Source organism: Ostrinia furnacalis, unplaced genomic scaffold, assembly GCF_004193835.3.
Source record: "Ostrinia furnacalis isolate ACB-3 unplaced genomic scaffold, ASM419383v2 OfSCF0550, whole genome shotgun sequence".
NCBI lineage: Eukaryota > Metazoa > Arthropoda > Insecta > Lepidoptera > Crambidae > Ostrinia > Ostrinia furnacalis.
In genome coordinates, this window is record NW_021130789.1 from 625,258 (window position 1) to 649,340 (window position 24,083).

The 24,083-nt window shown below is 38.0% G+C and overlaps 1 protein-coding gene across 1 annotated transcript; it reads right to left on the reverse strand.

The window, feature by feature from the left end:
* Positions 1-16,173: 16,173 nt before the first annotated feature.
* LOC114366155 (histidine-rich glycoprotein-like) lies at positions 16,174-17,080 on the reverse strand. The gene is made up of 2 exons (XM_028322932.1): positions 16,841-17,080; positions 16,174-16,194 (listed from the first exon to the last, which is right to left on the reverse strand). The coding sequence occupies exons 1-2, from the start codon at positions 17,078-17,080 to the stop codon at positions 16,174-16,176; spliced, it is 261 nt and encodes an 86-aa protein (XP_028178733.1).
* Positions 17,081-24,083: the final 7,003 nt, after the last annotated feature.

Consider the following 24,083-nt stretch of genomic DNA (forward strand, 5'->3'; position numbering starts at 1 on the left):
TGAGGACGTTTCAGTAAAAGCTTCGTTTCAGCTTTAACAGACTGAAAATGAAGAAAACTAAACGGCTACATGGGGAACAGATGATATTGAACAATGTTGAATGGCAATCACAGTAAATAGTGCTAATTTTTCACGTAAAGCTGATCAGTTGGACTGACGTGTGTGTGAAATCTTACTTAAATTGAGTTTTATTGTATACCTAATATCAGTTTTTAGGGTGTAGTCACTTCAACTTATCAGCTTAACTGACCGTAGACGTCCAGCTTCAGACATAAATGAATGATGTTGTATGACTCACTAGCCATGGGGCAGCGAGTGGAGGCTTACGTACGCCCAGCAGTAGATGATAACATGGCTTTATAAGCAAACTGTAGCTTTTAGATGTAAGTAGCATACCTACTGAAAATCCAATATATTCTGTAGACTGCCAATCTGTTGCCTATTATGGGACTAGAGGCCCTACATAGAAAAATAATGTCATCGTATTTTCACTTGTATTTATGTCTCTAACTTACCCTGGAATGCTAGAAAGGGCCAAATAAATGGATGGTCTTAAATCGAAATCCCTTTGTTATTGCGTTGCTTATTTCGTCCGTAAAAAACAACTACAAATTATTGCTTGGGTTATTTAAGCGGGCGTACTTAGAATGCAGATTTATTGTAAAATAAATACAAATAAACAGAATATGCATCACGGTTCCTGGTACAGTCAGCGTCAGATAGTGACACCCAAAGTAGCCAAAAAGGTCGCAACACGTCTTTGTTTCAATTGTAATAAGCTTGCGTTGTCAACTTTTTGGCCACTTTGGGCGTCACGAACTATTTGACGCTGACTGTATCTACTCGTACATTTAAATAAAGTCCTTGCTAGTTTGACAAAAGCGCCAATTTACAACAAAGTAACTAAAGCTAGCGAGCCTGCAAAGTAGCACTGAAATATTTCAGCAGACTTCATTTCCAGGGACAAGTTTCAGACAGTGTTTGTCTCGTACTTCTTATTTACTGATTTCAGGCTGTGTATATGCATCAATACGCTCAGTTGGAGGCATGCAATGTAAAAAGGCACTCAGATAGTGTCTGTTGAAAAAGGTGATATCTCAGCTATTAAAAAGTTTGAGCGTTAAGAGTCGCATCTCGAACTGTTTTTTTTTAATTATTAATAATAGTAGTTTTCAAATAAGTTTGTTTTGCATTCACAGATGCTGAAAAGTAGTTTTCAAATAAGATTTGTTTTGCATTCACAGATGCTACCTACCTCAAAATTAAACTTTTATCTGAATTTGAAAGTAATAAAAAATGGGTTCTTTATAAGTAGGCACTTACGCTACATACCTAGTTGTATGTCGTTAACATGTAATATTACCAATTGCATAAATCAGTGTCGGTACCAGTGTAAACCAAAAAACTACAATTAATATCAGTCTTCCAGAAGTAACTATAAAGCACACATTTGCTTGATCCAAGCAGCCATACATCATCGTGCAGCGCCTAAAAGCTGCTGAAAGCGACTCAAATGAAACTTGCAGCGGAACTTTGAAGGCTAACGGCGCTCTTTGATTTATCTTAACGGTTCCGAACATTCTCGATTTGGGGTTTTCAGCAGCTTGGTTATACTGTACTCTTTGCTGTTACTGCAAGTTCGCTGAAACCTTCGTAAGTTTTGAAACGGTTTTGTAACTGGCGGCAGTGAAAGGAAAACTTTTCCGTTCAGATCAATGTTGTTTTCAATTAGCTAGTGCATTTTGATGCTTGAGATTATGTAGATATGGTTCTTTATAATATTGATATGTTTGACAAGGACTACTTAGACTGAGTTGCACCAACTAACTTAAACGCAACTATAACGATAACCGGTGCTTTTTGTATGGTATTCGACAGACTTATGACGTCTGTTATTGTTAAAGTTATATGGTGCAACCCAGCTTTAGTAACGAGAGCTATAAAATGTCAGCCTTTGTGGCGCCTATTTAATAGTCATCCAAACTATTTTTGATACAGTAACAATGTCTGTAAGAATCAAGTTAAATAACGCATTCACAAACGATGCTTGCTTAAGTGAATCAGTAAATCGAACGCACAGCGTTGAATAGAGCTCTGTGATTGGTTCGTGTGTCTGTGTGTTCGTGTGTGTGTATGAGACCTCATAGTAATTTTTGTTAATACGGGCGGTAGTCCTAAATATAAAACTTCCGACAAACAAATGAAAGACGTTCTTTTAAATAGGTCTTTTATGAACGCAGTAGTTCTCGCATTCTGCTTTGCTGGAGAATCTGTTCTCGTTTCCCTTACACCCTGAGTAGAACATGGGCATGCACTTGCGCCTTACCACGTCGAAAAACCATACAAAGTGTACCTCTTCACAGTTCCCTTTTAAAGGCGCCTGGTAGCAGTAGTATGGAATGTTCATGAGATTTGAAGGGAACGGTCCGTCCACTGGGCCTGAAAAACCATGCTGTGATAAGCACTTAAAATATTCATATCGCTACATGAAGAGTGCGAGAAATAAAAAGTTTTTGTTTTTCCTTTGCTTTCTAGGACCAAGAAATTATTTTTTCCTGCTTAGTCCGAAGGTAAACTGCTAGAGAATGCCTTATGGCATTAAATTCGCATTATGTACCAATTTATATAGCGTTAAAATATTTTTAAATAAATAAAACTTAAAAATATTTCATTGGTTTTCTCAGATAAAAACGGCAACGTTAAATTGCTTATACCTAGTTACTTTTCCATCTAATAAACAGTTCTATATAAACTCTCTTACCGGCTCTCACAAAAGCATTCGATATTAATTTACCTAAATACCTTTCAACTTAATATTGCTTAAAGGATTTTGAAACTAATTTGAGAATGGAGAATTTAACTTTGTTCTCTAAAATAAACACGAAACTTAAATTGAAAATACCGGAATTGCAAAAAAACGCTACGGTAAATAAATACTGCTTTCATATTACAGAAACTCAAATCTCAACTCATTATGCCCAGAAACTTAGCAGACTCACTTAACAAATTAGTGAAGTACAAATATTCCGAAGGTTTTAAATTAATATAGCATCAAACGCTGAATGTTAGATGCTTTCAACGTTTGATAATTTGACAATTACCAGTACAAGAGATTTGATAACTTGGTACCTAGCTCAATTAGAATTAGACAGGTCGAACATTTTACAAAGCAGAACTGTAAAGAGACCGTTTATTTGATTGACTTGGAATGTGTACTTAGCCCAACAAAGGCCTTCAACATCGTAAATAAGGCAGAGTAGCAGGGAATTTTACGATGGAAATTCACGCGAGATTTTCCAGTCTAAAAACGAGCTGTATATTCTATGTAGGTATGTGTGTATAGATAAGATAAATGACACTTGAGACAATCTGTCTGCTTGGTCCGCCTATACATATTTTACGGACAGATATTTGATAAGAGAAAATATCACATGCCCGTGATAGAGACACGGAAACGTGGTTGATAAAGTTAAGATTGAGATGGAACTCAACAAATACGGATACTCACGTCCATCCTTGACGTAGTCGTGCAAATATCTGAATGGTATATATCCGGCTTGTGCCAGCGCGACCGTTGCTAGAAGGACACAAGCGAGCATGACTGGTCACGTGCTATATTGCCTTATATTGCGTTATATCGCTTCCAATCAAACATGGCCGCAATGAGAAACAATCAACCGTTATATTGGCGGGCCGTTTTATTGCATTCGTCTGTATGAATTTTAGATAACAGGAAGATTGGTCTTTAATTGCGCCCGTTGATGGCAGCCGTTTCAGTTATATCGTTTTGAGTTGTAAATATATGTAAATTAACTATGGTTTTACTACGTTTTTGACCACTTTAAAGCTAGAGAAAGGAAACAGTGGTTAAATAAAGAAATCATACATAGGTAATTGTTAATTCTTCGGTAATTTGATTCACATTCAATTATTTATACATAATGTCTAAAACGCTAAATTAGAAACAACCGAAAAAAAGAATTTTTGGTGGACGAAAAAACCTGACAAGGTACCAATAAATTATTCAAGATTAATAAGATTTCAATTAGCCGTGGAACGAATCACGTTCTAATTGCTTTTTTGTCAATCGTTTCAAAGGAATCCCTTACCGAATCGATTTCGGGTTTTAATATTTTGCGATTCGTGAAATTCTTTCAGTTGTGCCGATTCATCGAAGTTTACGGGCTAACGCTCGATGAATCGCTTACTTGATCTAATATGAGGGAGCCAATTGCAAACACTTTCCAGCTGGAAACATAATAATGTGAAGCATAGCTTAATGAGGTCATGGTTTTGTGTACATTTGTATAAGGTCGTAAAAAAACATCACTAACTTAATCATAATAATTGATTTATTACTTGTGTATGTACAGTACAGTACAGTTCAAATAATGTATTTGGAATGGCGGATAACATTTGAGTGTTTTATACTCAAATGTTATCCGCCATTCCGTGCAGTGCCCAGATTATATCTCTCCCGACCATACCATAGACCCACTATCGAGTATGATCACCATTACATTATGTATTGCGATTAGACAAGCTTTAGAACGCCTTCTAGATAGGTGGAATGACGGCTGCGTGTGCTAGCATTACTAACTTACGGCACTAGTGGGTAACGAACTTAGTTGCTAACGAGTTTTCAGTAAAAATTACCTTCGTAAGATAATAAAATTATTTTCACGAAAGAAGAATGAAACGAAGATAAGTGAAAAGATAGTATTATGAGCAGTAAGTAGTTGCATTAGAAGAAGTTATTAGAAGAAGTTAGTATATAAAGCAAGAAATAATGTTCTAATTTATGTAAATGTACTGAAATCTTTTTGATTCATTCGTGACCTTTAATATCATCCCACGCGCTTGTGCGCCCATTATTTTTATACAACCTCCCGTTTTCCTCACAGAACAGTACAAGCGTCTATTTAATTGTCTTGGCAATGTGTACATAGCCCTACAAAAGCTTTCAACATCGTAAATAAAACAAGGTAACAGCAAAAAGCCGACGAAAAACTACGCACAAAGATGAAACAGTGAGTTCCCGACCGTTTATCAAGGCAACGTGTTGAGCAATTAATCAATAAGACATCGGTCTGAAGCGTTGCCATGGCGACGGCAATCCAGCCGAAAATAAATGGTACAGACGACAGCAGATCAACTCGAAACACTGGCGTCTTTATGTCCTTGTAACAGCTTCTATTTTGCAACACAAATCAGTCAGATGTGGAGTACAAATTAAATTTTGCCGTTTGCGATCGCACATACATCGTTAAGGTAGAAGTAGTTAAAAGTTTCCCGGACTTGGGCTGATCTTCGTTTTAACGAAGCCGGAGACCACACCGCGAATGGGAATATGAGCGGGACTTTAATAATAACATTAAAAGTTCTGAATGGCGCATGAGAAACAACTTCGAGGGTTACTTAATCTGCTCTAATCAGAAAACGTATTATTTTGCTATAACTAGTTTGAAAGCTGCATGGATATGACGTAGCACTTACTGTATTAATTTACAGGAAAATGAGAGCTAAAGTAGAAAAATATTTTTTCACCTTTGAAGCCTGTTGTTTTACAGTCTTGCAATGCTTTAAAGTAGCCAAAGATAATCTTACTGAAGCAAAATATAGACTAAGGTGTGTTTTCATTAAGAAAACTTTTAAAGTGTAACACAACAATCTAACATGTTTAGCTATATCACAGAACCAGTACACGTTGCTGTTGCCTAGAGGGTTACATGGCATGATCTAGATCTTCTAGAAGGCATCTTTTCTATATTTATTAAGTCTATTTTGCTAATAAACGTGTATTACATTTGGATTGTACTGACTGTACAGACATAAAAAACAGCGTCATATTTAGCAGAATAAATACTATTGATCAACAAAATACACAATATAATTTGCTCTCGACTGTACATTAAGGACCATCTTCAAACCATTCAGAATACAATACAAATCAATCGATAGAACCTACACATTATCTGGCATGCACGCATCACCAGAGATCGACTCGGCAACCGCAGCCGGTTTCAGGTAACCATTCGAAGTCAACCGACCGCAAACTCGATAAGCAACGACTCCAATATTCGGCACTTTTCGAAAACAATAATAATTTACCTAAGCCACGGTTTGATGGAGTGGAAAAAAGAAAATGGACGGACATTACTAGTTGAGCCGGTAGAAAATGGCCGTATGAATAATGGTGGTGTTTTTTCTAGTAGCCTAAGAGTGATCGAGGTGAGGTAGTGGGCTGAAGTATCGTTTTTCAATTTCGGTAATAACGATCCGATAGGCTTTGGGATGAAACACCTTTCACCAAACATTTTTCAAGTAGGTAATCATTTTCTTAGTTATAGATCGTTTCATCCACGAAGACGCGTCCCACCATTCTTCCGTTAATGTTTGAGTGTTATCGGTACACACTAAATTATCTATTTCTTAAAGCTAATGTAACAATATCAAAATATTTTTATGCTGTATTATGTAATTGTATGTGAAATTGTGAATGTACCCACTGCAAACTCGTTAGCTTTACATCAAACCCTAGTGGTTTTTAAAGCTATCTAAATGTAATTGTCTCAATGTTACTGTCTTTAAGTTGTTAAATAAATTAAAAAAAAAAAAAACTATGAGTACGCACACTACAATAATGAAGCTCGGATTGCTCGGACCAAACTCCCCGCACCCCGCGCTTCCCTTGGTGGGGCGCGTCTTCGTGAATGAAACGATCTATAACATGAAAAGAAGAAATTTTGTTTACTGTAGATTAGGAATTCAGATGAAGGATAAACATTATTTCTTAGGAAACAAAGAAATTGTCGTATTTACTGTCTTATAAGTTATAAAGTAAAATCTTCCAAATCACAAGTTTTTATACAGATATTCGGCGGGTTTACGACATAGTTGTACCTAAGTGTTAAGAGAATCTAGTCTAGACTGGTAAGAACGTGATATAGAGCTGAATACATTTTATCAACGAGTGCGAAGTGAAGACTTTGAATTTATACAATATTGATAAAAAATGCGAGTATTTTTTATCAATGAAGGCCTCAAAAATAAATTTTATAAAGGCTAACTACAGTCAATGGACACGAATAAAGAATTGGGGTCACAAAAAATAAAATAGTCATTGAATTTCGTACGGCGTTTCACGAAGCCAGCATTTTAATAATGCTGATTTATTAAAACGAATATTAAACTTAAATTTTTTACCCGATTCATATAGACGACATATTTGCCTAAGGCAGTTTTAATTAATACCGGGTAAAGGCGCAAAAGGCAATAACGATGGCAAATGATCTAACCTCGCAAAAGCCAAAAGCCACAATATCTCTGAAAATATGCTCAACCGCGTCTAAATTAAGTACAGACGACTCTTCAAGGTAAATACTGTGGTATCATACTCGTATGTAGTCATAAGAGGTTCTATTTCTGTATGAAATGTAAAAGGCAAACGTTACTGTCTGATCTGTGTATCAATATTTAACTCAAAAAACGTATTTAGCTGAAAGTAGGCAGTTTTGAAAGGATTTTTCAAAATTCACCCCTTAAGGGAATGAAACCGGGATCCCTGTTTACGCGAGCGAACTCACGAGGCAAAAGCTATTTTACAATAGGTATAATTGTATACATGGCCTAGTCGGTACCTACCTACAGTGATACTACATTTTAAAACTTTATCGAATAGCGTTTTCAATCGCTAGTCGTTGTTGACACAGGGTATTTTCATACAGAGAGTGAGATTTCATTAAATAGCGTTCAAACCGTTTACACACTTAGACATACATTGAACAATCATCATCATCATCATCATTTCAGCCATAGGACGTTCACTGCTGAACATAGGCCTCCCCCAATGCTTTCCATGTTTATCGATTGGTAGCGGCCTGCGTCCAGCGCTTCCCTGCTACCTTTACGATGACGTCGGTCCAACTTGTAGGAGGACGTCCTACGCTGCGTTTTTCGCCACGCGGCCTCCACTCCAGAACCTTGCTGCCCCATCGGCCGTCAGTTCTGCGTAGGGCTTGAATACCGGAATTCCGGAATTTCGTAACTCCGGAATTTCGGATACATTTTTTCCGATATTTCAATTCCGGAACTGAAGCCAATATCGTATTCCGATATTGAAAATTTTCATAAATTATTTTAAGTTTTCAAAACGTTCAAGTATCAATATAGGTTCTTAAATAAGGAAGTTCTTGAGATATGTATTCGCAACTTTATTAGTAATAATATTCAAGAGGCAATAGGGTGAAACCAAAGCTCCAAAATGTTCGCTAGAGACAACTCTAATGGGCGAAGCCAGCTGAAGAGAGCGGATGGTAGAGTAAAACCTGTTAATAGCTCAGCCACAGGACAGTTCCAACAGCTAAGCTAACTCGACACTATACCGAAGATTAGCCGGACATCAGCCCTTACGTGATTAGGATGGCTCTCAAACAGCTAAAGAACAACAAGGCACCGGGTGATGACGGAATAACCTCGGAGCTTCTGAACGCGGCAGGTGATAAGCCGATACTGAAAGTCCTTCATAGACTGTAACTCCGTAATGTATTACCATATTTAACAAAATACCACACAACCTTGTCGAATTGCCAATAAACAAATTTAAGATACATATAAAAAATACCCTTATGTCCAAAGGGTACTACAAGGTTCGAGACTATATTGATGACAAGGATGCGTGGTCAGTTCAGTCTGCACATATTTGATGTACTTAAATTTGACTATTCTTACCGTTAGATAATTCCTGGCAATAAGTGGTGACTGAGTTTGTTCCGGCGTTTCTTCTCAGCACTTGCCATATGTTTGTCTCGAAGCGCTGGTAGGGCCCAAAAGATAAGGAGACATGTAAAGTGCCCCATAAGGGCTACCTTTTTCTTTTTTTATTATTTTCTATTGACGTTCATAAGTGCCACTTGTGGTCTAAACTGAATAAATATTTTTGATTTTGATTGATTGATTTTGATTGATGACTTACGAGGGCCGGCTGATAATTTCGCGGCCTAAGGTACTTAATGAAATAAAATAAAAGGTTTCTATTTTTTATTTTGTAATATAATCTCCCTCAAAAGAAATACATTTCTTAAATCTCGCATACAATGCCTTTTACCCACCCAAAAATTTTTTTTTCAAAATGACGACCAACCGCAGCTTTAATTTCGTTGTCATCTGCATATCTCCGGCCCCGTAAGTCCTTTTTCAAATCGAAAAACAGGAAAATATCGCTAGGTAATAGGTCTTGGCTATATGGTGGGTGGTCAATCTCTGAGAACCCGGTGTCTTTCAGGGCTTGGCCTCGCAACACGTGCGGCGTGAACGGGCGCGTTGTCTTGCGGAAAGAGCAATCCGCGTGTCAGTTTCCCCGGTCATTTCTGTACAATAGCCTCGCGAACATAAAAAAATATTCTTCAGCTATCTGCCACGATTTAATTCTTTGGTCAGCCGGAACGATTTTTTCGACTTTTGAACGTTTCCTTCACTCAGTATCGTGACAGGGCGGGGGTCGTTTTCACAGGTCTCTCGTCCGTGTTGAAATAGTCGGGCCCATTTTTTAACCATAGTATATGAAGGTCCAGAATCCTGAAGAACCAATGACATCTCTTCAAAAATGTCTTTCGGTCTATTTTCCTTCTTTACGAGGAATTATGTCCGCGGCGCGCGGTGTCGAAATTCCGCAAATCTCCAGATTCGGCGGACATGGTGATGTCATTTGTTCGATAGAAATTGAACTATCAGTGCAAACTTAATTAGTGATTGCTTTTTATAATACTACTGAGTGTCGCAACTAGTGATATGAGTAACAAGCTAATTACTCATCGCTAAGTACCTTAGGCCGCGAAATTTTCAGCCGCCCCTCGTATAGTCTCTCGAGGAAGCCAGTTATCGAAACGTTTACACTACCATATACCTACCGCATCTATACGCTACGGCAGGTTATACAGAAGACCGAAGAGTCTAACTTGCCTATATGTTTGGCGTTCTTAGACTATGAGAAGGTCTTTGAGCCTGGCTGAACACGAGGGCGATTCCTCTGCGATTCCTCTGCAGCGAGCTGTGAGGCATGGAGATGTAATAATACGTCGAATTCAACTCGGCTGGGCAGCGTTCGGCGGTAACATCTTTTCGACCAAACACTTCAGTGCCTAAAGACGAAAGTCTACAATCAGTGTGTGTTACCAGTAGTGATGACACACGGTTCGGAAACGTGGCCTCTTACTATAAGGCCTTATAATAAGCTCAAAGTTGCACACCATGGTATGGAGAGTGCTATGCTCGGTGTTTCTTTTCGAGATCGAACCAGAAATGAGGAGATTCGTAAACGAACTAAAGTTGCCTGACAAATAGCGATCGGATTACCAAGCTAAAGTGGCAATGGGCAGGGCACATAGTACGTAGAACAGACGACCGATGGGGCAAGGTTCTAAAGTGGAGGCCACATACGTGTATGTGTTTGTCGGGAGGCGCTTACTTTTTTTAACCAACTCCGGAACTAGAACCGGAATTCCGGAGTTGAGTGCCCAATATCGGAAATCAGTTCCGGAGTTGAAAACTATCCGATATTGCAAGCCCTAGTTCTGCGTACTATGTGCCCTGCCCATTGCAACTTCACTTCACTTCCATTGAACAATCGTTAACTTAATGTATTATAGGTTTCTACAAGGCTTCCTATATGTTAGTTATTGCTAAAGCTTTTTCTGAGCAATGGCGCATATTATTATTAAAGTTTGAGAAAAAAAAAGAAATACCTTAAACATTACGATAAAGAGCATGCCATGAGGTTCAATCCAGCGATAAATTTAATAAGAATGGCTTCATAAACGCGTGAAACTAGTATCCTAAAAAGTTATGAGCCTCATCCAAATACTCGGTAAAATATGGGAAAACTTAAGGGAATAATATAGGTACTCGCATTACCCTGACAAGGGTCTGGATAGTAAAACTTAATTATAAAGTAACGGCTCTAATAAGAACCTTCGTTGCGCTACCGACAATTCCCAACAGATATTTATCTCGAAAACAGTGAATAACACGAATCAGTAATGAGACTAAAAGTGAAGGTACGAATATTCGTATCAAGTGTATTTAGAGACTATGGCTCAGATTCTGAATTGAAATGAGAACTCATTTTTTAATTAAGGATGAATGTAATACGAAAAGTTCATAGTTGATTAGAAGATGATCTTTTAAGCCAAAAATTTAAATTCAGAAATCGGGCCTATATGCGCAAATATGTTTGTACAAGAATACATAAAGCACTTGAACCTTATGATTCTTTTTTGAGGGTTCTTTTTTGCAACAAAATGTTGCAATATACAAAGTATACAAAATTAATTCTAATGTAATATTATTAAACTTTAAGTTTTCAGTTTCACCTTTACATCATTACGTTAGCCAAAATAAATGACGGCCACTATCTACTTAATTTTCTATTTGTCCAGCATAATTTACAGGTTCCATAAAAATATAAAAGTTTTTTTAAAGCGCCCTACAGTTTCCACTAGCCTGAAAGTTAATAGCAATATATTTTACACGAGCTTGGCTCTCGTTCATAAAAGTTTTTATTATATTTAGCAGTTCTATCCTTTCATCGTTTTCGGATGTTTCAATGTCTCCTACACAAGTTTGCTATAAAATAAACTAATATTGTGACCGTCATACCTATCGTCCGATCCGTTCTCCACATCACACACAAAAAAATCAACAAACTCAATAAGAAACATGACGATATCCTGAGAAAAATGTTTATTAATAGCTTATTCTTAAATTAATCTTTAAATCTATCTTACACAAGGCGATCACTCAACGTCTCAAAGAACACATAGAAATACTTTCAATTTATAAATACAAATTAGAATTTCACATAACTAAACCGAAATGATGGATTTTCCGTAGGTAAAAACTTTTCACTCCTATGAGGAACAAAAACTAAGTATTCCCAAAGGATCTATCAATCTCTACCTTTCTCTATACCAAAATTCTATAACATGGTTCAAGGATTTTGGCATAAGAATTGTACAAACAGATATGAAGACACTATTAGTGATGTCCCGCGTTCCCGACTCCCATGACTACCGAGGGCAACGTAAGGTTTTTAGTGGGTAGGCTGCCCCCGCGGCTAGTGGTATACAAATCAATGCATTTTCCTTACGAGAAAAAAAAGTCTCAATATTAAAAATACAAGCATAATTATTACATCAGCTTTAAAATGTTAAGTCGCAACGCTGCAAAATGATTCGCGAAAGTCGCCTAATTGTTTCCTGCTATTGTTTCTGCCAAAAATGGTGGACTCAAATGATTTCGAAGGGATTAGGTCGTTATCGGTTCAGCTTTCATTTCATTAACATTTCGGGTCCTTTGACAGGCGCTGGTAATCTTTAAATTAACTTTTGGGATGCTTAAGGTTCAGAAGAGTAAAGTCATATGACGCCAACTCAAGCCAATTTTGTTGAAATTTGAATAATGATTAAACATAAACAAATTTCTATAAACAACCGATGTTACAGCGATATATTATAGGGGCGCAGTACCCTCGGATCGATTAGATGTTTCTCAGTACCTATGTTAAGACGCTTTTTATTATTCATATGAAGCTTTTAGCTTTCGCATTCCATTTCAATAAATAATAATAATAATAGCTTTTACTCATACTGCAAATAAAGATTTTAAATAAATAAATGAATATATACTCAATATAGGTCTGTGTCATGAATCGTATCTCAGAATTATCTCAAAAAAGATTCAAGCACGTTATTACTTACTTAAGTTTCGATATTTAAAACCAACCATAAGCTCGTCTCTACATAATACTATTGAGTGATTCAGCGTAGTTTTATCTATATAGACCTCCATTTTAGGTAGCAAGCTCGTATACCCGAATGTTGTTACTCACTTAGCCAAGATAGAAAGCAAAGTAAGTAAGTATCGATCTGGGGCTTTTCATTTCATATTCCTAGGCACTTTACATCTCATAACGTTCACGTACCTGAAACGCATCTATGCCACGTTTATTAAGTCATAACAAAAACCTTTTAGAGGCCATTATATCTCCACAAAGTATACGCTTCAGGGAGAATAATATCATCATAGTAAAACTGGAAAATGTTTGGTACTTCTTAACTTTAACTGGGTGCTATACTTATAAAACCTGTGTTTAATTTAACAAGAATTGAACGCGCTACAGATTTGAATATTGTATAAGAAATTTCTTTCCACTAAGCCAGAATTGGGTTATATCTTATTACGAAATAATTCTGCTATCATTGAATAATAAGAACTATGATATCTGACTGGCTCTGTGCAAAGTTGTAAGGTTGAAACCTGCACAAAATACGAGCACATAATATAAGTTATTTGGATGACATTTTGCGACTCAATTTTGGGCAAATTACGACTTAGTAACTTCGTTCCACGGTGATATTACCGTCACTAACTAGTTCCTGCCAAATGCATAGCTCTTAAAAATAGACGGTTTTGGGAACTGTATCAGATATTCGTTAGTTTGCAAATGAGAAGCGCAAGTTGACAACAGGCAGATTTTTAATTTCCCACGAGGCGGGCGCTGGTGCATTAACTTTTTACCTAAAGTACAGTCGACGGCACATCAGACTATACATTTTTGCTGCAAAATAGAACCTATTACAACTATTTAAGATGCCACATTGTAAAGCTTGATCTGCTGCCTGTAACATTTTACGGGGAAAAATTGTCAGGTGATTTTATTTTTAGCTGGATTCCTGCAGTTCCGAACTATTTTTCGTTATGTTCGTTAACTAAAACTTCATTGTTATGCTGCCAAAATATTAGGTCATTTATTTTAGACTTACAAACTGCGTGGCGTTTTCCCACCATTAAATATGAAAAATGTGCGGGTGAGGGCGAGTGCGTAGGCAATGGGATTTTACTATTAATCGTGGGTATACCGTGGTTTCAAATTTGAATTGCAATATTAAAATTTATATCCTTGTGTGACTTCAATATTCACAGTAAAAAAGGCTTTTTATTATTCTCTTGGAGGTCTTTGCTAAGTAATTATCCAACAACAGACATGTTATTGCTCAACAACAAAATCTCAAATGTAAATTTAAGCTAGTTTCCATACATCCTAATTTGAATCCAGCCGAATACTAAAACTGATTCAATCTTGTATCGGATGGTTCTACAGTCGTCCGTGCTATTCCGTATCCCCCAAAAGCAATTTCGGGTCTCGATTGCCATTGTCAAACGCACCCGCGGAATTCAAGAAAACGTTAAAGTGGATTATTTCAAATAGATAAATGGCCTTTTTTATATTCCGCGCTGATTTCGGGGTCTTTCGAATCTGCATGAGAGCGTCTTGCCATGTCTGCGGTCCCATTTTGGGCCGAAACAAAGGCTGACTAATGACAGCTGCTTCAAAGCGAGTTTGGACGAGTGTCTTTATGATTTTCGTTGGCTGGCGGAAATGTAAAGAGTAGCGGCCATTTTTGATACAGTTTCAAATCTTGATTACATAAAATGATTTATTAGATCACTGGGCTTTGTGGCCCACAAATATTAATTGTATTGCATCGGATTGACCACTCGATTTTTCATCACATTTAGCTTTATTAAACATGTTCCAATAACCATTGAAAATGAAGCTATCAGAATTTGTTTCCCAAATGAAAACTGCACGCGTTTTTCTGCGGAAAGTAATTTCTAGTTAGCAATTTCAAAATTGGTATTCAGTGGTAAAAATAGAGCAGCGAAAACACTAGTTGATTTTGATTCAAGCTCCAATTTGTTATTCTGACCGCAGCGCAAGTGTGCATATTTTAATCCCAAATATTTAATTCATAAAAACCACAGAAGTATTTCGGTTAACCCTCAATCGACGGATTTAATTCGATCCATTATAATGATATTTGGCTCATGTCGGGCAGAAAATTAAACAGAGCCAATTCGGTAATGCAGTTCCTCCGAATATCCGATTCTAGAAATGCAAGCAAATCTCCAATGCATCGAAAATAGCATTCGTGATAAATTACCTTTAGGAAAGCTTTTCGACAGCACCCGAAACGCACGTCCAGATTTACATTTCGAAAATGCTGGATTTTTCGACTATATTGGATAGAGTCAACATACGAGTACTAGGCATCTATGGAGGTCAAATATTTTCATCATCTTTAATGCTAGATCTTTTAGTGATAAATAGAGTGAGATTTTAGTTTGGTCAAGTTATTTGGTATCCACTGCATGAGGATTTGCCTTCGCTCCTAATGCTGGCCAGACGAGTTAGCAAAACCTGATGTTCAAATATTTGTCTCTTAGTGTCCTCTTAGAACATCTACGAGGAGAAAGGCAGTTTTCCTGTTCTATTCTGCCAAAAGGTCAAAAGGTCAATGCTAGTGTGATGATCACTTGAAAACAATGTAGTACTTCTACATCATAGGTCTCAGAAAATGTAGTTACCTACCTATAGCTATAATAATATGTTACGACCAACAGCGGTGATGCGCAAATTTGCATCGAAGTCAGGGTCACATTGAGATTTGTCCTTTTGAACTTCTTGCTTAATACTCAATAGGAATGAAGAAAATTGATGCTTTTAAGCAGTATGTAAATACAAATTACTAGTGCTCCCAAGAGCCCAAAAATCGTTTTATTCCCAAATAAGCAATTCGCTTCGAGTCGGTCGACATCACTGCAGCCTCTCGTGATAAATTATGTGCAGGTGCCGCCGCGACAACCCGGCTGGGCCCGAATCATTCAAGTGTACATACAACGATTTACGAATATGTAGGTACACATTGATGTGGTAGAATATGTAAGGTTTCATACCTTACATCATATTATGTTTAATAATGAATGTAGCCTATTACCTATAGCACGCTATGTTTAAACCAATTGAAAACATGACAGAAAGAAAGAACACGTGTATCAATATTGGTTTCTTTTAATTGGTTAATTACCATATACATCAAAGGACGGCCCGTAGCTTTTTTCTAATTGTGTTATAATCGTATTTCGTATTTAGATTTCAGGTTGCAGAGACGGTGAGTAAATTCGATGAATCGTTCGAAGATTGTAATGGGTATTCAAATAGTTTCAGTGCAAAGAAGTCGCTTCATACAGAATTCTATCCAAGGTTGATGCGTTGCGATATAATTGAATCATTCCACATCATGTCGGTATGATTATACTTATAGATAGGTCGGTTTAACAGATCGTGAAAAACGTCTGTTTAAAGAAATTAAACAACCGTTAGTAATTGGTAAAGAATTTTAAAATTGATCCGCTGAACAAGCATGTCAGGATAAATGCTGAGCTGGGAGCCTATTGACATAGTGGCCCACTATTTTGTGTATTCGTTTTGTGTTCTTAGGCCTCAGCCTCGAGTTTAGCGGGCAGCGGGGCGGGAGCGACGGCGGCGCGGGAGCGGCAGGATCTTATGCGTAAAATCAAATAGACCGGTTCTCGAAAACAGCGGCGCGGGAGCGGGCAACGAGCGGGCAGCGGCGCGGGAGCGGGCAACGAGCGGGCAGCGCACTCCTTCTTTTGCCCACAATAAATCGAAATAAAATTGTCGCCGTTGTTCAGACATTTCGTTTGCGAATAAAAACAAATATCTCGACAACATAACCCCGAACACAACACTTCGCCGCTAAAGCGCCGCGCGAGCTGCCCGCTTGTTTCGAGAACGGGTCTGCGTTGCCCGCCCCGCTCCCGCGCCGCCGCCGCTCCCGCCCCGCTGCCCGCTAAACTCGAGGCTGAGGCCTTATTGTTTATAATTTGTGCTTACTGTGTTCAATAAAGTCTATTTCTTTCTTTCTTTCTTTTATGCAGACTGATAAGGTGTTGTTGATCTCCTGAAAAAGAAACCAACCTGTGAATGCGCAGCGCAGTAGTCAGGCGCAGGCTGTCGGAAGGGGCTGTGCACGGGGCACGAGGCGGCGTGCTGCGTGTGCGGCACGCGGTGGTGCGTGTGCGCGTGCGCGTGCGGCGCGTGGCGGTGCGCGACGCGCGGCTGAGGCGCGTGGCGCGCGCACAGGTGGCCCGTGCTGCCATGGTGCTCCGCCAGCGACAGCGACGAGCACGACGGCCGCCAGTACCCCCCCTCCTCCATTTCAGGCGCCGGAGCGCATCGCGCCGCGCCGCAGCAAGCGCAGCGCCGCGCGCACGTCAGCGCATGACGCCGCGCCTCGTGCGGGCACCAGTCGTCTCGCTCCCGCCCCGACACCCTTTCCGCTCCTCGCTACCGCTTCTAGCGTCTCCGCCGCACGGGCGACCGACGACTTCGCATCCTCTCATCAATCACCAAAATAACACTTCTCATACACCGCTTTTTGTAACACTTTTCAATCAAAACTTTTTTATTCACGAGTCCTTAAGAATCGCGTGCAACACTCACTAGACTCCATCACTTGGTTCCACTTAAATCAGTTTCGACCTCTTCGAATAGGTAAGCTAGGCAATAAAATAGGGATAAAAGTTTTACTACCCGCCTAAACGCTGCGAGACAATGGCCCGTCGTTAAGGTAGTTGGGGAATGCAATGGAGAGGTAATAAACGTATTCCGTATAATGTTCACAATGGCGTAAGTTTGTCTTTGCTCTGGCTGAAGTAACGGCGGAGTCTTGCTCCAATTCGAGAGCAAACAGAGCTCAATACGTCGGCCAAGTTACTCTCAGCCAAAATGCACACCGCATTTGGATTCTATATCAAAACGTTAGGTTTGTGCTAGTTCAGTGCGAAACTTCCCAAGTGGTGCTGAATGACCTTCTACGAAGCTCAGTTATGAATAAGCAATGATACGCAGGAAAGAAACTTTCACGGCCGTGCAGCCGGGAGAAATAAAAGTGTTGTAATATTGAGGGAAAATCATTGCTCGAGGAAGGCAAAACCATTCTCACAATTATTTATATCCAGCTTGCAGGTGTACGGGAAATAAAATACTTAGCCTCGAGCCAACACACAGGAAAGTGAGCCAGAATGTTATTTAAGATTTAGCCAAGAGTGAACCACGCGAATTTATAGCTGCGAAAGATACTTTAAATGTTTTAGATTTTACCAAGAATTCGAAGAAGGCAAATTATTATTTTAGCTTCAGAAACACAAAAATGTTAATAAATATATTTCATTTAACAGATTAATATTCGGAACTCGGTATCAAAAATATTCTATTAAAGAAAAAATATCAAAGACATGGAATGAATAAACTCTTTTCCTTGAATACTTTTAAAATGGAAGGCCGTAAAGCTTGCATTGAATGTGCTGGAGGAACTAGAGTCAATACAATACTACAATACAGGTTCTTTGCAGCACAGCCTTTGATGTTGACTTGCACAAATTCATGTTCTCCTTGTGTGCATTTAAAATACAGTGCGACGGGAAAAGTAAATTATTCAGAGAGCAAAGAGAAAGATTGCGGGTCACGTACAAAAACGTTGCTACACCAGGTTCAACTAATAAATAAGGGTGTCACGTACGGATAGTAGAATAATAGGGTGAAAGTGTCCCTTTGGAGACGGGCTAGTCTGTGGCTAACCGCAGTTTAGGTCTTAGTGGTGAGACACCTCCGCATTCAATCCTTGTGACTTGTGTTCTTAGGTTCACGTTTACAAATTAAAATAGATTTGCGGTCCCGTCTCCAAATGAAATGAGTCTAGTAAACACCACCAATGTAGGTACATAATGTAATAAACTTGAATGAAAGCAGGGTAAATTATAACCAGAACAGTGGAAACGATTCAGAGAATTGTGATATTTGTGATATCAGTATGTGCATTAATACGTCCATTCTGCTTAACACTCATTTAAATTTTCAGATTCATTTACGACCGACCGTAATAATGACGTTTGTGAAATTTAATAAAGCTCGCACGTTGGTTTTGAGCTTAATAATGCAATGATGGGAAACATTTAATGGCAATAACTCACAATTAGTGGAGCACTACTGCAGAACGGCAGCATATTGAAAATTTAATATACGTCACCAAGGGTACAAATAACGGAAAATCGGAAGTGATTAAAATCTCAAGAACCTTAAAATCAGGCACTCAAAATTTTAAAATAAAAATTCCACCCGGAAAAGGCAATAACAGTTAATTTCCTATGCTTATGACGACGCAAATTACAATAGCCTTTCTCAAAAATTAACGAACCCCGAAATTGAATCTTAAGCACAATGAATAGCTGCACCCAGCGTTAATTTCCCGAAGGAGTGCAACCATAAAATATTCCAGTCGTGCACCGAAAAGAATTCACCGGCTGTGCACGTTTTTAATTGGAAAAGGAAAATTCGAAGCCTGACGTGACTTATTGACCCGGAGCTAAATTAGCAGGGTCTTAACGCTAAGCGCAGTTAACGCTAAGGGCCCAGTTAGGGTCTTGGGGATCTGCAATAAGCGTATGCCCCATTTTGCAGTTCGTTGAAAGGGTTCGCAGCAAACACGTTTTAATTAGAGAGGCACAAAAATGTTGAGCGGATAGGCAAGAGAATTAGAAGGCATTACAAAATCATCTCCTTGATAGGTACTCAGAAACCAAAGTCACTAAGAGCGGTTTTCCCTTAAAAATATTATTGAAACATTTGTTTAAATTGTTAACATTATAACAACACTGTTTTCATTTGCACCTGTACCTACAGTGATCGCATGCGAAAAAATACGAATCATTAATCACCATTTTTTCATTCACCACCCCCGCCCCAATTATTGGACAACATGATACGCGTTTGTTTACCGCGTTGATTGAATAAAAACGAACCGGCCGTAAATGAAAACATTATTTTAGGTACAAATTGTCATTTTGTCGCTCGCAGCGTCCTGAAAGCCTTGACCTGAATGTGGTACATTAATTTTCAGAGGCTCATTCGATAGATGCCTGTCAATTAAAAGGGAGTATGATGGGATCGAGCCTTTGTATTATTTCATACTTCTCTGGTAATTAAGTTTCTAGAGTAGTTGTTGCTTCAATTATAACTTTATTTTAGTTTAGTTAGGATATCCAATGGCTACTAGTTAACAATTCTGAAAATAGTAATACTGTTTGTATTTTTATATCAGCTGCGGTTTGAAACTAATACGACAAAACCCTCAATTGAACGATGAAACCAGGCAAAACCGAAAGCAAATTTGATCGCAACTTTTTTACTCGAACTGCACGCGCAACTAATAGCTTGCTATTACCACAATTCTCCGTAAAACAATTTTCAAGAGCCTCCATTTGGTTATATTTCCCAAAGGCAATATACACCATGTCAACGGAGAATTGTTGAGGTGAAGACGTTTTATTCCTAGTCTCTGTGGTGTTATAAAAAAAGATAACGCAGAAAACATGTACAATTGTGACGTATGAGAACAAAAACACTTAAATTATGATCACCATCAAACTTCCAGAATTTGATGATGCATATGAAATTACACTTGGAATGCGGACGTTGAATTCCAAGCGCAATCAATTAAGTTACACAATATAGAACATGGCAATCTGTCAAGTTACTCATGAATATTTACAAGTAAGTGAATCAGTGCCAGAAAGGGAAACAAATAAGGTGCATGCAGAGCGTTGACTGCAGTCCAGATATAGGTCAGTGGGTCGTCAGTCCGCTGTCATACGGCGAGATATCGCTGCGGATCCGACGGCTGCTCGCATCAGCTGTCTGTTACCCAATTCCCTGGACGTTTGCAAGGTTAGGTTACAAAAGTTTTCTCGTTACACTAAAGTACAAGGTAACGTAACGTTGGCTTCTATCTAAATGAGTTTAGCCCGTAAATATCAATGACGAACGCTCATTCTCCTGATGGCCTTTGTGGATTTTATTTTGTTATATGTTACTTTCCACAAAGCTACTGTTTGAGAACTAATAATATACTGGTTAAATGTGCCTTATCACAAGGTCGTTAGAGCTGTTTTTGGCCACACAAGACGTGATAGATATTCAGCGCTCCTCCCAAAAATTCAACAATATCACTTTATTAATTTCAGGCACGCTCGCGACAAATCTGCGACGAAAAATATAGCTCGCGGCACAGCTGAGCTCCGTAATGAAAATAAATATGAAGCCCCGCGTGTTCCTGCATCATAAAACCCTGATATATCAGACACCGCAGTAAACCCGGCTGTTTAAGTAAACAAACTCTAGTCACTAATGGAAACATGATACGACAGAGCACGAGGAAAACTTCTGACTGGGTTAAGCGCGAAACAACTACCTTCGACCCGTATTTGCTTTATATTTCAAAGGTTCAACATTTTATTCCTTTCAATGTCAGAGAGCGCGAGTTCTCTGAATATTTATGTATGGATTTTATAGCTTCTTGGCGCAACATCTTGCGGCCGCGTTCACGCTTCGGAAGGCATTACTTTCAGGATGTATAAAAAGCTCTTTGAGTTGGTCGAACCCACGCATAATTTCAGAAATAAAATGGAACGGGATAATAATGTTGGCACAAATTATTACGTGATTGTTTTCTTATGTTATATTAATTTCACTGAACGATAGGATTCTTCATATTTTGTACAATATCCGACACACTCGCATATAATATTTCATCAAACAAGTTCCTTGAATTTTCCGGGTTACATTTAGCTTTTGGGGACAACGGGAATACACAGAATCAATTACTTCGTATTCAGTTAGGTAACTTTCATGCAAAATAACAAGAACTGGAAGTAGGTAGATGTGTACAAATATGTTACCGTACCTACGAATAGCTTTAATTAACCATTTTAGGCGGGTTTCAATAATATTAATTACAAATTACATATCGAAATCGGGTCAATTATTAAGATGCAAAAAGCTTTGATCTTTTTTCAGCAGAAATGATTTAGAATTTACACAATTATTAAAACTCGTGCTTATCGATTTACTACAGGTGATCCCTAATCGGCGATAAATTCACTTGACAAATAAAAACACGTTCCATTTGTGCCTTATAAGAATCATAAAGGCGTTTACTACAGGACGCTCGGTAAAACTTTTATTTTATGGCTGTGCATAAAGTCAGCTTAGCTTATCCGGGCATGTATTGAAAGTGGATGTCACCTTGGTCCGTGGTAAATAGGTCAGGGCCATATTAGCCACGCGGAGCTCTCCCATTGTGAGGTCGAAATCTTTTCTTATATGGCTAAGCGGGGGGTCGTTAGAAAATTGTTTTCGCCCTTTAATATGACAACCGCTGGTATGAAAGAATCGGACGATAATGCTAATGGCACGAATGAAGACGCAGTGAAATGGAAAGATGGAATTAACATAATGCACAATGGTAAAGATAAAAACAAGAGAGGAATAGTATAAATCAGTGTAGAGCTTGATGATAATGTGACGAAAGTTAAGGAGTTTGTTTAAAGCAATCTAACAAGATAAGTGAAACAATTTTTTAAACGCTGATATTTTTATGACTTCCCAAAAAAGACAATTATTTTGGGTCGATTCGAATGTTGAAGAGTAGATACTTCACCTCTTTGATTCTAATCATCTAACAGATTTTCATCACCTTAAGTTTCAAGTACGTACTCGTACTTGATAAGGCTAACAATTGGAATCGATACATAAAGGCGAAGTTTATCTGGTTTCATGAATCTTTAAATTCAGCAGTAAGTAAATATTTTATTAACACTAAAAACATTGATATGATATTCCTGATGCTTCCTGAAGATCAAAACCGAATTGCTATAGGGCAACTGTGATATTGTTTTACCTAAAAAAATAAAGAGCAAAAATGCTCAATGGAATCTGCAACGTTTATATTCCGCGGTGAAAACGAACGATTTATCCTAATTTATATTCATTTATACAGAAATTTCAATTTACGCACAAGATTGAATCCAAATAATTCAGTATTAACAATTAAATTAAATAAGGTCGCAGATTTACGTGAAAGCTATACATTTTCAGGGTCGCAATGTGCAGAATGTTTAAAATTGTATTTGTTTTGCAAAAACTGGCATTGAAAATGGAATTATAGGCGCACAATTAATGAAACTTTGTGTGTTTATTGTTAAAATTGATTTTAATAAGATTTTGTGGAATAGAATAATTGTTTCTAAATTACGAGTAAATAGGTTTATTCATTGTTTAATCTACATGAAAGAAAATTAAGGGGAGCATTATGAAAAATTTAAAACAGTAAATAAGTTCAGAAGAGATGGAAACCTCATTACCATTCCGAGGGTGATAGAAACACGCAGAATATTTTTGTATATTTTCGGTACGTTGTTATCTTTCGTATACCTAATTAACTATCCTAAGGCTGAGTTGCACCACCTTTTAACCGTTCGTTATAGTTATAACGATAACCGTTACTTATTGTATGGAGTTTGACAGATTTTTGACGTTTGCTAAAGTTTTATAAGATGGTGCAACCCAGCCTTAGATTGCAAACTAAGCCAATTTAATCCGACGAACGGGTTCACTCGTGCAAACCAAATCCTTTTCAATTTCTCGGACGGTTATCGCCACTTGCACGACTCTCGCTGCAACCTCAACGCTGAATTTTAGAACTCTGGCCTTTTTTTTTTGCAAATACGACCCACTAGAAGTATACAAGGCACTATTAGACAAGCTGAGTCTTATCTTAGTTGCCAAGCCATCTTACATGACCATGTTAATTTTTTAAAGTGTTCAACATTCAGAAAGGTTGAAATTAACATTTACTTAGAACATTTTTGTAGAACACCATTAAGAACTTTTAGCTGAAGGTGTGGATATTATCTACCTAGTCGTGTTAGGTCTGATTTTGCAATCAAAATTATTCTTAATTTGGATTGCTAGCAGAAAATACCTTACTTATGGCATCAAGTTTATCTTATGTTCCAATTTGTATGGCATTAAAGACTATAAATTAACAGTCTGTTGACTTAAAAAATGTTGCTTTCAGACCCATGTGCGTTTTCAAAATATTTACGATCGATAAAATTCCACAACGGCGAATGTTCGACAACGCGGTGTGCCTCTTAAATTTTTAAATGGCGGCTGGACTTTGTGTCCTTTATCGTTGATTTATCACTGGGAAAATGGTTGCTCGTAAATGTTTGTCACTGTAGGGTTGAGCCTTGAGATATAAAAAATGAAGTCGGCTGTAGACTTGTGATATTCTTGAGTAATAACTTTCACATAAATTCGG